Source organism: Rhea americana, unplaced genomic scaffold, assembly GCF_003343005.1.
Source record: "Rhea americana isolate MKP2758 unplaced genomic scaffold, rheAme1 scaffold_405, whole genome shotgun sequence".
In the NCBI taxonomy this organism is placed as follows: Eukaryota; Metazoa; Chordata; class Aves; order Rheiformes; family Rheidae; genus Rhea; species Rhea americana.
The window spans coordinates 370,279-384,572 of record NW_028186541.1 but is presented as its reverse complement, the minus strand read 5'-3'; the positions used below and the strand labels follow the sequence as shown (position 1 = coordinate 384,572).

The 14,294-nt window shown below is 52.7% G+C and overlaps 1 protein-coding gene across 1 annotated transcript in view; it reads right to left on the bottom strand.

Moving 5' to 3' along the window:
- Window positions 1–1,516: 1,516 nt before the first annotated feature.
- Window positions 1,517–14,294, bottom strand: part of RPH3A (rabphilin 3A) — a 16,729-nt gene continuing 3,951 nt past the window's right edge. Inside the window, exons 7-19 of the mRNA XM_085314485.1 lie at window positions 14,148–14,189; window positions 12,873–12,974; window positions 12,309–12,371; window positions 12,033–12,209; window positions 11,640–11,719; window positions 9,972–10,046; window positions 8,205–8,314; window positions 7,459–7,585; window positions 6,656–6,712; window positions 6,255–6,406; window positions 4,533–4,614; window positions 3,558–3,654; window positions 1,517–3,179 (exon numbers count right to left, since the gene is read on the bottom strand). Coding sequence (XP_085170611.1) covers window positions 3,049–3,179; window positions 3,558–3,654; window positions 4,533–4,614; window positions 6,255–6,406; window positions 6,656–6,712; window positions 7,459–7,585; window positions 8,205–8,314; window positions 9,972–10,046; window positions 11,640–11,719; window positions 12,033–12,209; window positions 12,309–12,371; window positions 12,873–12,974; window positions 14,148–14,189 — 1,295 coding nt within the window. The 3' untranslated portion in view covers window positions 1,517–3,048. The remainder of the gene's footprint in view (window positions 3,180–3,557; window positions 3,655–4,532; window positions 4,615–6,254; window positions 6,407–6,655; window positions 6,713–7,458; window positions 7,586–8,204; window positions 8,315–9,971; window positions 10,047–11,639; window positions 11,720–12,032; window positions 12,210–12,308; window positions 12,372–12,872; window positions 12,975–14,147; window positions 14,190–14,294) is intronic.

Here is a 14,294-nt window from a genome sequence, read left to right as displayed (position 1 = left end):
TTTTTGTTTTTTTTTCCTTTTACAATAGTCTCACTTTATTAGGTACCACATAAAGGGAGAGCATGTTGTGCTGCATGCAGCGGAAGACTGGAGTATTTCTAGTTTGTGTAACTTTTTTCTTTTTTCCTTAACACTTGTAAACGGGTAGTATTTTGCTGTAAAATCACTGCATGCAAGTTTGAATGCAAACAGCAGTAGAGGAGGCTTTTTTTTTTTTTTTTTTTTTTTTTTTTTTTTTTTTAATTTTTTTTTTTTTTTTTTTTTTTTTTTTTTTTTTTTTTTTTGCACCATTCCCAATCCGTATGCGCATGCTTTATTTACAAAGGAAGGAAGTTGTTCGGGGCAGAAATTACCTGCAGAAAAACTCAGAAGAGGGCGGCAAATGGAGACCAGGACTGTGATTTACGCAACACGGAGTGGGACGGGCAAGGGGCGCTTTTTRATTTTCATGGGTGCGAAGAGAGGACGTGAGTACAATTCCGCTGAAAGGAAAGCGTGGGAAGAAGCGACCCAGGCAAAGGCAACCTTAATTTAATCGCTCTGCGCACGCACAGGAGGCTTGGCGGGCGTGGAATAAACGAAGAAACTGCTTATAATTTTTTTTTTTTTAAGGTAATTCCGTTGCCAGTCAAGCCCATCTTTTCCCATTATGCTTCAGGGGCTTCGGCTCCCAAGCAGTTTCCTGTAACTGTCCTGTTTCTTGAATGAGCAACTAGCTGGTCATGCTACAGCGCGGAGGAGCGGTCTGCGATGCAGAAGAGCTGCCCCAGCTCGGGCTAGAAGGATGCAGGAGCACATCCAGGTTTCCTCTCCGCGTTCGCGGTCCAAGAGTGTCTCCTCGTGGAGAGCCGAGCAACGTCCTGGCAACGCAGAGCCGAGCCGGAGCAGCAAGGCGCCCACCGCGGAGCCGGAGCCGCCGCTCTGGGGCRTTCGCACCGCTCCGCGCGCCAGGAAGGGGCCGGGAGGCAGCACAAGCGTTGCATTAACTAGCGGCAGGGAGCGAAAGCAAGAGCGTGCACAGGAACACTCGTCTCAGYTTCAGCCCGTAGGCAGTTAAATGAATAAAGGCGTGAACGCTCCCAGTTACAGCACGCACCCRCGTCCTAAAGCAGGAGAGGACCACACTGCGCGGGAGGACAAGGCGCGCTTCACGAACAGCAGCCCAAAGACACCACGCACAGGGCCCGCAGCTTGGTGGCATTTAACGGCCAAGGCTTTTCTGGGCGAGCGATGCACCTCCTTTATGTTCAGAGATYGCCCCCACATCAGAGGGCTCTTAAAAAACGGACAGGAAGAGGACAGGGAGTGATCAGTGCCCGAGAGGTGCTAGGCAAAGGCTGTTCAGCAGMAGAAGGGTACGGGAGAGCTCCCTGCAAACCTCCATGCGGTAGAAAGCCCCCTCTAGCTGCAGCAGTTACAGCCTTCTAGAGCTGTTCACTGCAAATAACTAGCCAGAGTGAATTCTGCTGGGGGAGAGAGATCAAGAACAGGAAAATAAACCATTCAAAAAAAAAAAAAAAAAAAACTCGCTCTAAAACCTCCCTCTGCGGTACACCTGAATTCAGGACACGCCACACAATACCACACCAGCAGAGACTAGAGCAGCGGGCTGCAAGAGAGGTCATGGGACAACAGCGTGAGCCAAAGGGATCTGGGGTTTAGATTTCACACAACATGCTCAGTTTGTAGCTGACCGACAATATATTCCAGTAGTGCTTATTGTGCTAATCTTGACATTGCTACGTTTGAGGTTGTCCAGAGACAACAGATGAATCAGAAAGGTACCAGAAAAGATCAATATCAGTTTGAGAGCTTCTCAACTCTCTTTTTATCGATAACAAATAAAACACCTCCAGACAATAATTAAAGCACAAATTGAAGACAACGGTTCCTGTGCAGACTTGCCAAAAAAACAAATCTAAAAGCAAAACAACGTTGGAAGACCTCTAACCAGCTAGTTTCATTATTTGTAGTGTTTTAAAGCAATAATCTTTGAACATATCAACTAGTTGGTGGGAAGTATCTTCACCAGCTTCCCTCCTGCATGTGGTGCGGGTAAGCTGACCACCGACAGCAACAGAAAGTATAGKCTCAAGAGGGCCTAACAAACTGCCCTCAGAGTTCATCTATTCACTACTATGCAGCTACAAAGTGAAGAGGAGGTAGTCACAAGCCTTAAGTATGGGTGTGTTCCTATATTAATGGAGTGTGTATGTTCCTAGATTTAAAYGAACTGCAACTGGAAACAAATGTGAACCAACTCAAACCTCTCGTTTCTCTGCGAGCACGCAGAACGGCTCCCTATTTGAATGCTGTAYTATTGGTAGATCTTCTCAGCAGAAACTCAAAAGCATGTACCACAACATTGCTCAAATGTACTGGATTCGAAAAAAAGCCAAAGCAGTACTCGCAGGATTACGTCTGTGACACAGGCTTAGCCTAATCATGACAATGCAGATACCGAGTTATGTTTACAACCCACATCAAAGCTAAACAGCTTTTTCATTATTGCAACTGAGGTATCAATATCAAACAAGCAGAACTGTTCAACGCTCTGACATCAACACTCAATCCCCCATGTTAAAATGAGAACACAGTATGTCCACTGACCGTGCAACCCATTAGAAGTTAAAAGAGCAATGAGCTGGTGATGATAGGATGAGCCACATGAGTGAAGCCTGGAAGAACACATACCATCACACACAACAGAAAGGCAATGCTATTACAACCTGCATGAGACTACTGAGGAAGAGACAAACTAAACTCTCAAAGGGTAACTACTGCTTGACAAAATTACACACCAGGATAATTCAATGAGGGAGGGAGGAAAAAAAAAAGAGTTGAATTCAAAAGATCTAGGTTAGGTTTCACTTGGAGGTGAGAGCAGGGAACAGAGAGGATGCCTGGAGAAGAGACAGAGCAGCGTTGCTGCCTTGGGGTCAAAGGCAGGTAGCACAAGGCATGACTGCACTGGAAGACGGACATCAGAAATCTACAGGGAGCTGGCAGACGATGTGCCRTTTGGGGAGGTCTGGACAGCGGCTCCCGTTAATCGCTGGCAACGTGGTTCTCATTTTGAAGGGTGTGCCAGCGTTCAATCTTCTTGTCCTTGTTCTTCAAACATTCGTACCAGTGTTTCAAGCGCTCACCCTTAGCCGTAATGCCAAGCTGACAACCGCCTGGAAGAAAGGAAAGAGCCAGGAGATTATATTCAGAGATGACRCTGATGTTCCAGTAAACCATCTCTATGGGGACAAGTCCGAGCTTTCGGCACTTCGCTCTTCCTATCCCCAATTCAAAATCTCATGGCAGCAACTAGAGCTGCTCTGCCCACACAGGAGAGCTTCTGGGATGATGGGAAAGTGGCAGTGTGGTGGCCCCTGTGCTGGATTATCCATGATGGCCTGACACAAGCTCCCAGGCAACCTGCAGAGCCCCACTTCAAAGCTCAGCCTGGAGATGATCTTCACAGAGCAAGTGACTTACTTCTCCCTCCCATACAAGCAGCCTTGTGCATAGCATCTAAACCACCTAACAGAGCAGAGACTTTCACTCACCAATGTAATCATTAGATTTTCCAATGTCATAATCCCAGACAGATATGTCCAGTGACTTCTTGGCCAGATCACTGTGTTTTATATCATAGAAGAACTCCTGGAAAAGGAGAAAACTCGTGTCAGACCAAGGATTTCAGCTTTCAAGGAAAATAGAAGGAAAATTCTGCCCTTAAGGAACTGCAGATATTCTCTCTACACAGCCTGAATTCAAAATCAAATGAGAGGATATTTCAAATACAATAATGAAGAGCAAATGCTGTTCTCCTGYCGTACCTCTTCTCCCAGTGTACCTCACAAACATGTATACCAAGTTCACTCTCACATCTAACTTAGCATTTTGCAAGTATCCTGTCAAGGCAGCATCTAAATCACAAAGCCTCTAAATATGGCACTTCTCATTTTAAAGATGCAAGAAGAGCCTGCCAAGGCTTCAACACCAACCACAGTGTTGACTGCTGAAGCCAATTTGATTTTTGAACGTGGCACACCTGAAGGGCAGGACAGCAGCAGSACAGTGGGGCTGGGATGAGGGGATTTCAGTTCAGGGGAGTCGTGTCCCCAGGGCCAAGCCGCAGGASCCCTTCCAAGAGCTTGTTCAGACCACTCCACGTTATTTAAGGTTACACACGATTTGCAGTACAGTCAGCAGAGAGGTTTCAGTGCGTACTTGGCACCACCTGGTAATGAATTGCTGAGATCTGTCAAGGCAGATACTCATTTCCTGAGATCAGTTGAGCATGAATGTTTCCCTCTTGCACAGGAGACAAGGCCAAAAATGAGAACAGTTCAATTAGGCTGTCCTCAAGGCTTTCACTAGCATCCTTCTCGTGTGTTTCTAAAATATTGCTGAATACAGAAGGTGGAAAGGAGCTCGAGAGAGTGACCAAGGCGCAGTGAGTTTGTCTTCACCTTCATTCACACAATCTAATAACAGTTATGCTGATGTAACAATATATAAATTAGATCCGTTCTTACCTCATTAAACTCAGGATTCAACGTTTTCTTTTTAATCTGTGTCTTATGCTTGGCCTTTTTCCCCATGTCAGGTTTCAGCCAACTGGGGGCAACAGAAAACAGCTCAAAACTCAAGTGACAGCGCAGCGTGAGCTTGCAAGCTAACTAAAAAGTGAGTTTCTGAATGGAAAAAAAAAACAACTAAAGATATTTAAGGAAAAGAAATGGGTTAACCAGTCTCTCTTCTCACCTTCTAAAATTATTTAAATGAATGTGAGTAAAATCCCAAATACTCCTTTTTTTTTTTTTTTTTTTTTTTTTTTCCCAGATTGCCAGACTACACATGGGAAAGCAGAAAGACCCGCTTTACACTGAGTGCTGACTGCAGTAGAAACACTTCCGCGGGGAGCACGTCTCTTGCTCAGAACTAGGCAATGCTGAGAAACGAGAAAGAGAAACCAGAAAGCAGAGATCCTGCCACCCAGGGCCTTAGCTCCAGTTTCTGTCGTACGGCACTTGTACTCTCGCACTTCCTTTCAAAAACTTGGTCCCAAGTKTTTTTGTTTGTATGTTTTTTCCCAAAGCCATGCTCACATAAAAGATTATAGGATTTTTACAGCTCAAAAGGGTAAAATTGAACTATGAACTAARTATTTAGCTCACAAGCAACTACATCGGCACCACTGAGGCCAGCAGCATGGAATAACTGAAATACTCAGGAAACGGAAAACCAGCAGGCAGGTTAGCTGTCAACACGCAACGGCAAGCCACATTTCCGAACTCTGCGCCTTGGCTGCTAGAAAATTCAACCAAGAATGTGTGAACACATACGGAAATGGAGAGATTTGTGAAAAAAATGCTAAAAATAGTCCATTAGCCTTTAACAAAGTACAGATCAGCATGCTGAACCAAGGTATTTTCACTTAGAAAATACGGAAAAAATTAGAGGCTCATGATTTGCAGTCTGGCTGCAAAACTAATTTGAACAGTTGGCATTAACTAGATCCTTGTTGGAATTTGCTTTAAAAATGTAAACCCACTATTTTCTATTTGTGGGAAAGGAAAATATTAAAAAAAAKAGAGGAGGAGAACTACTCAGTTTCACTCAAGAGCAAAAATATGTGCAAAATATGAGCAAAAAAACTATCAAGAGCGTTATCGGACTTTTAGGGAGAACCAAGAGAAAACAGCAAAGAAAACCCATCTGCAGCCAGCAGGAACTGCAGCTGGAATGCGGAACGACTGCGGGTCCTGCCCACATGGCAGCTCACGAGCTTCGAGTCCGAACGCGCCCAGCCGGCCGAGCTCTCCGGAGCCGCTTGACGAGCGACCCTGCGCCTGGAAGAGCCTGTGCATCTCGCGAGCCTGGCGGGCGAGCCAGCCTCCAAGGAGRCGCGTTGCAAGACGCTGCCGTCGGGAACCGCAGCGGGCGCCGGCGCCTGCGCCAGCGAAGCCGATCTGCTCGCAGCAGAGAGCGCGGGCTGGATCCCGCGCGCTGCCGACGGCACGGGGGGCAACGCTGCTGCACCCGCAGAAAGCTCAACGCTGGCTGTACGTCGAGCCACCAGAGCACAACTCGTTTCTCTGAGCCGAGGACTCGGATCTTACATCCCGGGAAATGCTCCCCTCTTGCCTGATTTTGGAAGGAGGTTTCAGCAATAGCGTGTCAGGTTATGCCTAAGCACGGTGAGTGCCCCCACGATCACCAGTTACAACTTCACGCCATCCCCAGCTTTCACTTACAGTTTAACGAAAGGGTCCGAGTATCCGTTGGCATCCATTGCTGCTAAATGAACGCAGCGAACGATGCCCACAACCAAGCCGCCCTGCTGCGTGCTGTACATGAGCGACACAAGGATCTTCCCACGCTCTTCCACATCCCCGCCACGATCTACCTGCMAGAGGAAGCAAAAGGAGGTGTCAGGACACGGGCCCTAAGCGAGGGCGCCCACCCAGGAGTACGGCTCCAGAAACACAGCAGCAGCAGCTGGTGGTCTCTGCAGAGGAGGAAGAGCAAACRGCAAGAAACTCGCAACAGACCTGCAGAACCTCCATGAGGACACGAAGAGGAGCTCGTACATGAAAGATCATCGGCCTAACGTGCACAAAGCATATTATACGCTGAGGAAACGGCAGCCTCTTACCTCCTCTTCATACAGTGCCATCCCACGAGATGAGCCCGTCGTTCCAGCACGCTTCATCTTAGGTTAGGAAGGGAACAAAGACAGACTTCCATGAGTAACTGCAGCTGAGAGGAGCATTGCCCTATGGCRAAAACACTCCCGCATGGGCGTTGGGAGCCCTGCCAAGCTCCTCCACCGACCTCAGGAGCRGAAGGGGGCTCAGATCAAAATTCTTTTACTTTGATAACTTCTACTTCAGCAGGCTTAGCACATCACGCAGAGCACCGGAGAGCAAAGCAGAGACAGGCAACAAACTGCCCCCTCCTCTACAGCAACATAAGTCAGCATAGGCTGGCAAATGTCAGAAGATTTTCAGCCACCACAGGAATCCCCAACGGGTTGAGTCACTTTCTGAACGAGCTCTTCACATTAACTATTAATCGCTCTAAATTCAAGAAGGTCAGATTCTTCCATTTGCTTTTTCTAATCTAGGATACTTCTCCAAGAGCAAAGTTCTGCCTTTGGTTTCTGTCACTGGCTCCAAGGGACTGCTGACCTCCTTKTTTCAGATTCACACCACTTTGACTGGGACCAGAAACAGGTCCTTGGATTCCCACCACGTTCCTTTCTCTTGATCTTAGTATGTCACACCAGCCTAGACCCTGAGACGTGGGTGGGAGCTCAGCTCTCAAAGATGCCAGTGAAAGTTAGGCATGGAGATAGCTTGGATTGTACCAGCTTCAAACTCACCACTAGCTCCCTCATAAGCCATTTATTAGGAATCCCAACTAATGGTAGTAGGAAAGAGTTTCTTAAAAACTCACTGGTATTACTCTCTCCAAGCAGATGTTGAAGTTCTTTTTCTGATTGGGCTTCAATTTTTTCAAGGAAACTCTAGTTTCTCCAATAAACTCATTGTGGCCAAATTTGTCTTCATCACACACAGAGATCCTGAAGGGAACAAGAAAGAGAGAGTGAACATCAAACAGGCTGGAGCAACACCTGATTTTGGAGCACATAAGCATCCAGGTACAAAACACCCCTAAAAGATTGCTGCTCGGGGGGTAGACAAAGCAAAGTAACAGCTAAGTCTCCGGGCATCTGACTCTCCTCTAAGCGAAGCCGTTCAGAAAAGCCATTTCTAGTTTGCTATAAAWATCAACATTTTGATATTTCCTAGGGAAAGGAAATGTTGAACGTTTTTAGAAACATCTAAATATTTTCCTCGGATACTGCTAAATCACAGCTACAGAAACGCACATTATGGGATATATAARTCTACATACTGATAAGAATAATAGTAACACCAATAATTTCGTATTAAGTGAGTCAAAATTACTTTCCCTTTCCTTTTTAGGAGAACTAATAAAATCAACATATTCATGTARAAGATTTTGACCCAAAATTCTGCACTTTCAAATGTTCTGCCCAAAGCCKGCGCTTTGCTGCCCGTGCCCTCTTGCAGGGTTTGTGAGGAGGACYGGTCTGAAACGCTCTGCACCAGCAGCTCAACTTTGCTCCTGTGCGGAAGGGAAGCACAGCTGGGGGACACCACATCTCCTCTACTTGCCTGAGTGTTTTCCTTTGCATGTCCTCGTCCGTGATGCCATGATACACCAGGGTCTCGTTCCACACAGGGTTACGGGTATTGCGCAGAGTCTTTGTTCTCAACTTATTYGACTGTTGCGTTAAAATAAAACACAACATAATTACACACAGCAGGCTGGATGCCTCGCCACCCAAATTTAGGCTTCTGATAGAGGAGTATAGATCAGAAGCTCCCTCACTTTTGGCTCACTACAACACAGCACGGGAAAGAGGTGATTTGACTGGGGACTGTTTTAGCTGTTGTCCCAAGACACACACATTTCACACTCATGGGAGGACTCTGCAAGACTTCATTGCTGTCACCTAAGATTCAAAGTCTTTTATATACTTTGATCTGACTGTGTCTGCTTGAGCTTCCCAGCACAGATACACCGCACAGCAACCAGGCAGGCTGAGCAGAGCTTGAATCATGGCCCTTAAGGCCTAAAGTGAGAAACCACCAGTGAAACAGGGCTGCTGGGTGACACGGTGTCTGGGTGACGTCCGGGGGGGGGGGGGGGGAGATGGGGAGGAGATGGGGGCATGAACACCCTAACACCCAAAAGGGCAATAGAAATCAAAACATTTCCCAAGATCTTGACTTCTTGATTTACCCTATACAAGACAAGATGACCAAAACGTCTCCACGTACAAAGTAAATGAGTAAATCTCAATTCAACGATTTTAATAAGCACTTCCCTTATTTTGCACTTGCTTCCTATGAGCAAAACTCAGCTATAGGAGAGAGCTATGCACCCCTAGAGCAAAAGGACAGCATTCCCTAGGCACTTGGCCAGTAGTGTTCATTTCTCCTTAAAAAGAGAAAATGGATTTCTCCATTGAGTTTAATTTAGCTGGGTTGAGGAGTGAAATTTATAGAGCTGTCTTTGATGAGGAGAAAAAGAAAAAAGCAGAGTTTACTCACTTAATGRTTATTTTCTACAGCTCTAATTAGAACATGCTGCAGCTTCAAAGTAAACCAATCTTCCCAACTCCAGTAATAATTAGATTTTGTGTCAGATGTTTTGCAATGCATTAACAATGTCACCTTTTCTGAAATTCCTCTATACTTACTAACTAGACTCCTGTCTTTCAAGATGAACTGTGCCACATTCATTTCTTTGCCACATCTGTGGCACATCAAGAATTACAGGACAGTCAGAAAAGACTCTTGTACCATCACAAAAGGGCACCAAACTGAAGGTCTGGGCTCTGTATTCACCTGCCTCCAGGTCACATCCCTCCCAGATGAAGCTAATATGGTATCTTTACAGAKAGGTCTACAGGAAAGGGCCTACTCTTTCAAGGAGGCAAGTCATGAAGCACATATTTATCCTGTACATGCTGCTAAATAGTCTGGCCCATCCATGCCTGACTTCCAGAGAAAAGCAGAATATTTTGCTTTGTTCACCTCAGATGAACTACTGGAGCTTGGGTCCTTTAACTCTCTAGTGTATGTGAAAATGTCTATTCTCAGAGACCCTGYGAAGCCCGTCTGCTAATAAACTTTCCAACAATCCTCCCGTATGTAAAACATCAGCACTGAGCAACTGCACGCAGAAGTCAAGGAGGGGAAGTCCAGCGCAAGCTTCCAACCGGCAGCACTCCGGGCGAACTGAGACTCCCAAAGCTCCTCAGTGAGCTTCTCCCAACTCCCCCTCCATTTCTGGGCATCTCAGAGGTCTTTCAGAAACCTCCGCCCCGTTTTCAGACCTACTGTCAAACGCATCCACGTCGGGYAAAGAATTACCTTACTGGCTCCAGGCAAGAGGTGTAGTTTTACGTAGGGATCAGCCAGGCCGTTTGAGTCCATTGGTTTTAAGCCCTAAAAGATAATAAAGGAAACACAGGGCATAAATCATCTTTAAGCAGAGCCAGGGGAGAGGGAAAGACTATCCACTGGTTACTACAGAGCAACTAACAGAAAAAGTGTTTTGAAAGCAAAAAGCCTTGTTCTACTCCTGAATAAGCGTGAGCGCCAAGAAGCCTCTGAAAAGTCAACCCGGCTCTCAGAAAAGTAGCCCAGGAGAGTCCTTCCCGTGCAAGACTTGCTCGCGTTGTCCTGGAGTCGTACGGGAACCCACATCAGAAATCTCCCTCGGTGGGCAGACCCTCAGCAGCGCGAACACCTCCAGGACGCGAACGTCTGCGCCCGGTGCCAGGCGAGAGGACCACCCTCGCCGGCGAGCCCCCCCGAACACCTCAGGGCAGAGCCCCTCAGACCTACCCGGAGCAGCCCCCTCGAGAAGCAGCCCAAAGGAGCTCTTCCAAAGGCAGTTAAGAGACATGACCTAACTGGGATTATTTAGCTTATGAAAGAAATTATGGATAGGAGGAGAAACACGCACTAGAGCCTTTCCATGCCAGAGCGCTGCAAAGCTGAAGAGAACCCCTTGGTCTCTGTGTCTAGGAGAAGCCAGACAAGGCATCGTGCCGGGGGGCAGCATCCCCTCACCGGAGGCCTTTCAGAAGCGGCCAGTCCGTATCCGYGAGCAGCGGAGGGGGCAGAGATGAGCCTCCAGCAGGCACTGGGCTCTCTGACCTCCTGCAACTCTACCCGCACATCTGCGACTCYGCAAAGCAGCGGCTGTGCATAGGAGAGCAGCTGCAGCTTGCTCGTCCCTCCCTTTGGGCTCCACACCAAAGCCGGGTAGGTCACGAGAGTCATCGCAGCAGATCCCTGCAATTTCAGTGCCAAAGTCCTAACCCACGCCGCAGGTGGCAGGTGCTGGCTCTGTACTAACGCCCGCTGCAGGGGGGCATTAGCAGAGCGGAGAGAAAGCTAATGACCGCAACGATTTGCAGAGGAGCTTAAGGAGCTCTTAGGGCTGCGGTTGCTGTCCTGCACCGCCCGCACCCGGCGGACCTCGTCTCGGCAGCCCCGGCGGACAGCTGCGGGGAGCCAGGCACGCCTCGGCACACCGGTGGGTGAACGGCAGCGCACGGAGGGTCCGCACCGCGCTGCCGCCCGGCGCAGACTGTCTCAGGCAGGGGTCAAGCGCGCGGTGCCAGCGCACCTCCAGCGCAGGCTCTGATGCCAGCAACTACCATCCTCTCCCACGCGTGCGTGGCCTGGAAGAATAACGAATTCTAGCGCTTTCCAGACCRTTTACCCGCTAAGCCTCCACGAGCTGCAAGGCCACCGAACTGGGGGAGCTCAGCAAGGTCCCCTGCAACCAGCCAGTCCCAGGTTTTTYGGGAACTGCAGAGAACGGGCCCCTCCAGCTCCCAGCGCTTAGAGAAACAGGGCGCCCGCGGCACGGGGCTGGGCCTCCCCGCAGAGCCGCTCTGCCGCCAGTCCTACCGCGCCTGGGGAGCGGGATTTAGCAAGGTGCAAGGAAAGAGAGGCGCACGCGTCGACGGGGCGGCGGGACGCCTCTCCGCACAGCGGGCAGGGAAGCCCAAGGCGCRCACCTACCTTGGCTCTGGCGAGCGTGCAGTGCAGAGCGCTGTTCTCCCGGTCGTAGAGCAGGCTGAACTCCAGCGCGCCCAGCGTAGCTGGCGACGGGGAGGAGACGGAAACACAGGACACGGCTTCGTTACAATCCCGGCCGACATCCGTGTTTAATCAGCCCCGATTAGCAACAATTAGAAAGATTCGCTGCTTCAAATTTGGGAGCCGTTTAAAGCACGCGAGACCGCACCGGCGTCAGGCAAGCTGCCGCGCGCAAACCGAGCGAGACCCGCGAGCGCCGGCCGTCGGGGCGCTACGAGGGCAGACCCGCGGCGGGCGCAGAGACACACGCAGGAGCGCAAACGCAGCGCAGCCGCGGCCCCGAACCCGCGCTGACGCCGGGAGAACGGTACGCACTGCCTTCGTCGGAGTCGTAGCTGTTGGCGTCCTCCTCCTCCTCCTCCTCCGGCGGCGGCGGTGGGGCCGGCGGCTGCCGCGGCCTCTCGTCCCGGGCGGCGGCGGAGCCCCCTCCTCGCTCGTCCCTGGCGGCGGGGCGGGCCGGCTCCGGCGGCGGGCTCGCTGCGGGAGAAATCCCTGGGGAAAGGGGGTGTGCGTGTGCATGCGGGGCGGGGGGACACGGTCAGAGCCCGGGGGGCTGCAGCCACCGCCGCCGCCGCCGCCGCGACCGCCTACCTGGGGGTGCCGCCGGGGCGGCGGGCGGCCGCGGCGCTCGGACGGAGTCGGCCCGCCGCACGCCTGCGGGGAGAAGGGGAGTCAGGCGCTGCCCGCGGGAATCGGCGCCTGCCCGCTGGCAGGGACCGGGGCGCCACAGAACGCCCCTCTCTAGCTACTAACTATTCCGCAATTCAAAATTCCCTTTTTCGCTCAAGGATTTAAAGAGGCCTCAGATATTTTCCGGGTGTTTTTAGCTCTACCGAACGAATTTGCAAGCTCAGCTCCTGGAAGGAAAGCACCCTCCGGAAGCGCCTTCCAACTTCCAGCGCCGCGCGGGGAGGAGCAGGGCCCCGGCGGGCGTGAGCACGCGCTGCCCGGCGCCCGCTCCCGGCGCCACGGCTCGGGGCACGCCGAATTCCCACCAAAGGAGGATCGGCGGCGAGCGGCGCCCGCTCCGTCGCGCCGCGTTTCCCTCCGTAACCAGCCTCATAAGCGGCCGAGCCCGCTCCTCTTCCCGGCCCGCTCCGACCGGGCGCGGAGCGGAGAAGGGACCCAGCGCCRGGGCCGGACCGCGGCTCTCACCGGGGCTCCTGCCGCCGCCGCCGCCGCTCTCGGCGTCGCTCTCGGGCGGCCTCCGGCTCGGTGCCGCGTAGCCGCCCCGGGCGGCTGCCGTCGGCTCGTCGCCTGCGCGGAGAGCAACGAAGCAGCAGTGAGGCTCGTTCCCCCCACCCCAAAACCGCCCGCGGGAAGAGCGGCGTGGACAGCGGGAGGAGGAGGAGGAGGAAGGTCCGCGGCATCACGCACCGGAGCCGCCCGGTGCGCGATCGGCGGAGCCTGGCAGGCTGGGCAAAGCAACGGGGAGCCGAGGGCCGCGGGACGGGGGCCTCGCTCGTCCTAATCGCCTTTCGCTCGTTAGCCGCGGCCGGGCGCGCGCGGACGCTGACGCCCGCTTCCCGCTGAGAAACCGCAGCGGCGACGCGAAAGGTCTGGGCGCTCACCTGGCGCGCGCCACAGCCGGCGGGTATAAATCTTCGCCGTGACATAAATGGGATGTTTGCCCTTGGCTGAGCTCTCAGGGTCGCCAGGCGCAAGGAGAAAGCAAAACGCAACAGATTGCGGATGGCGGGGGGGGGATAAAAACGCCACGGTGCTGAACACGTGGGATGAGGGGAAACGGGCTCGGGAAACCAGGAGCGCCGTCGCTCGCACGGCGATGCAATAAGCAGCTTCCCAAGGGAGCCTCAGGAACACCGCTGGCGCGCTGYGAGCGTGCTGATCGCCAGGAGCGGCCCCGCGGAGAGCCCTCGCCGCCCGCCCGGCGGCTTTGCCAGCGCCCGGTGCACGCTGCTCGCCGCCGGCGTTGGGCTGCTCAAAGCCTCCGGGGAGGGCACGGCACGGCACGGCACCGCACGGTGCAGCACGGCATGGTGCAGCACTGCACGGCACAGCATGGTGCAGCACGGCACAGCATGGTGCAGCACGGCACCGCACGGTGCAGCACGGCACCGCACGGCGCAGCATGGTGCAGCACGGCACAGCACTGCACGGCACGGCACGGCACAGCATGGTGCAGCACGGCACGGCACGGCACTGCACGGCACGGCACCGCACGGTGCAGCATGGCACGGCACCGCACGGCACCGCACGGCACGGCACAGCATGGTGCAGCACGGCACGGCACCGCACGGCACGGCACCGCACGGTGCAGCACGGCACGGCACGGCACCCTGCTCCCCGCCGTCCTCACACGGGGATTGCGCCGAAAGCAGCCGAGGCGGGGAACGGCCAGGAGGGAGCAGCACGCGGGTGCTGGGAGCACGCGAGGGGGACGCGCAGCGGTCAGACGTCGGCCCTTACCGCAGGAGTCCGGCTCGGCCGCGGGCCCGGCGCCTGCCTGGCCTGGGGAGCACGAACAGAGAAAGCAACGGGCTGTGAAAGGGCAGCGCGCGGCGGGGCGCGAGCATCGCACGCGCCCTCGCCCCAAACCCGCGCCGCCGCTCCGCA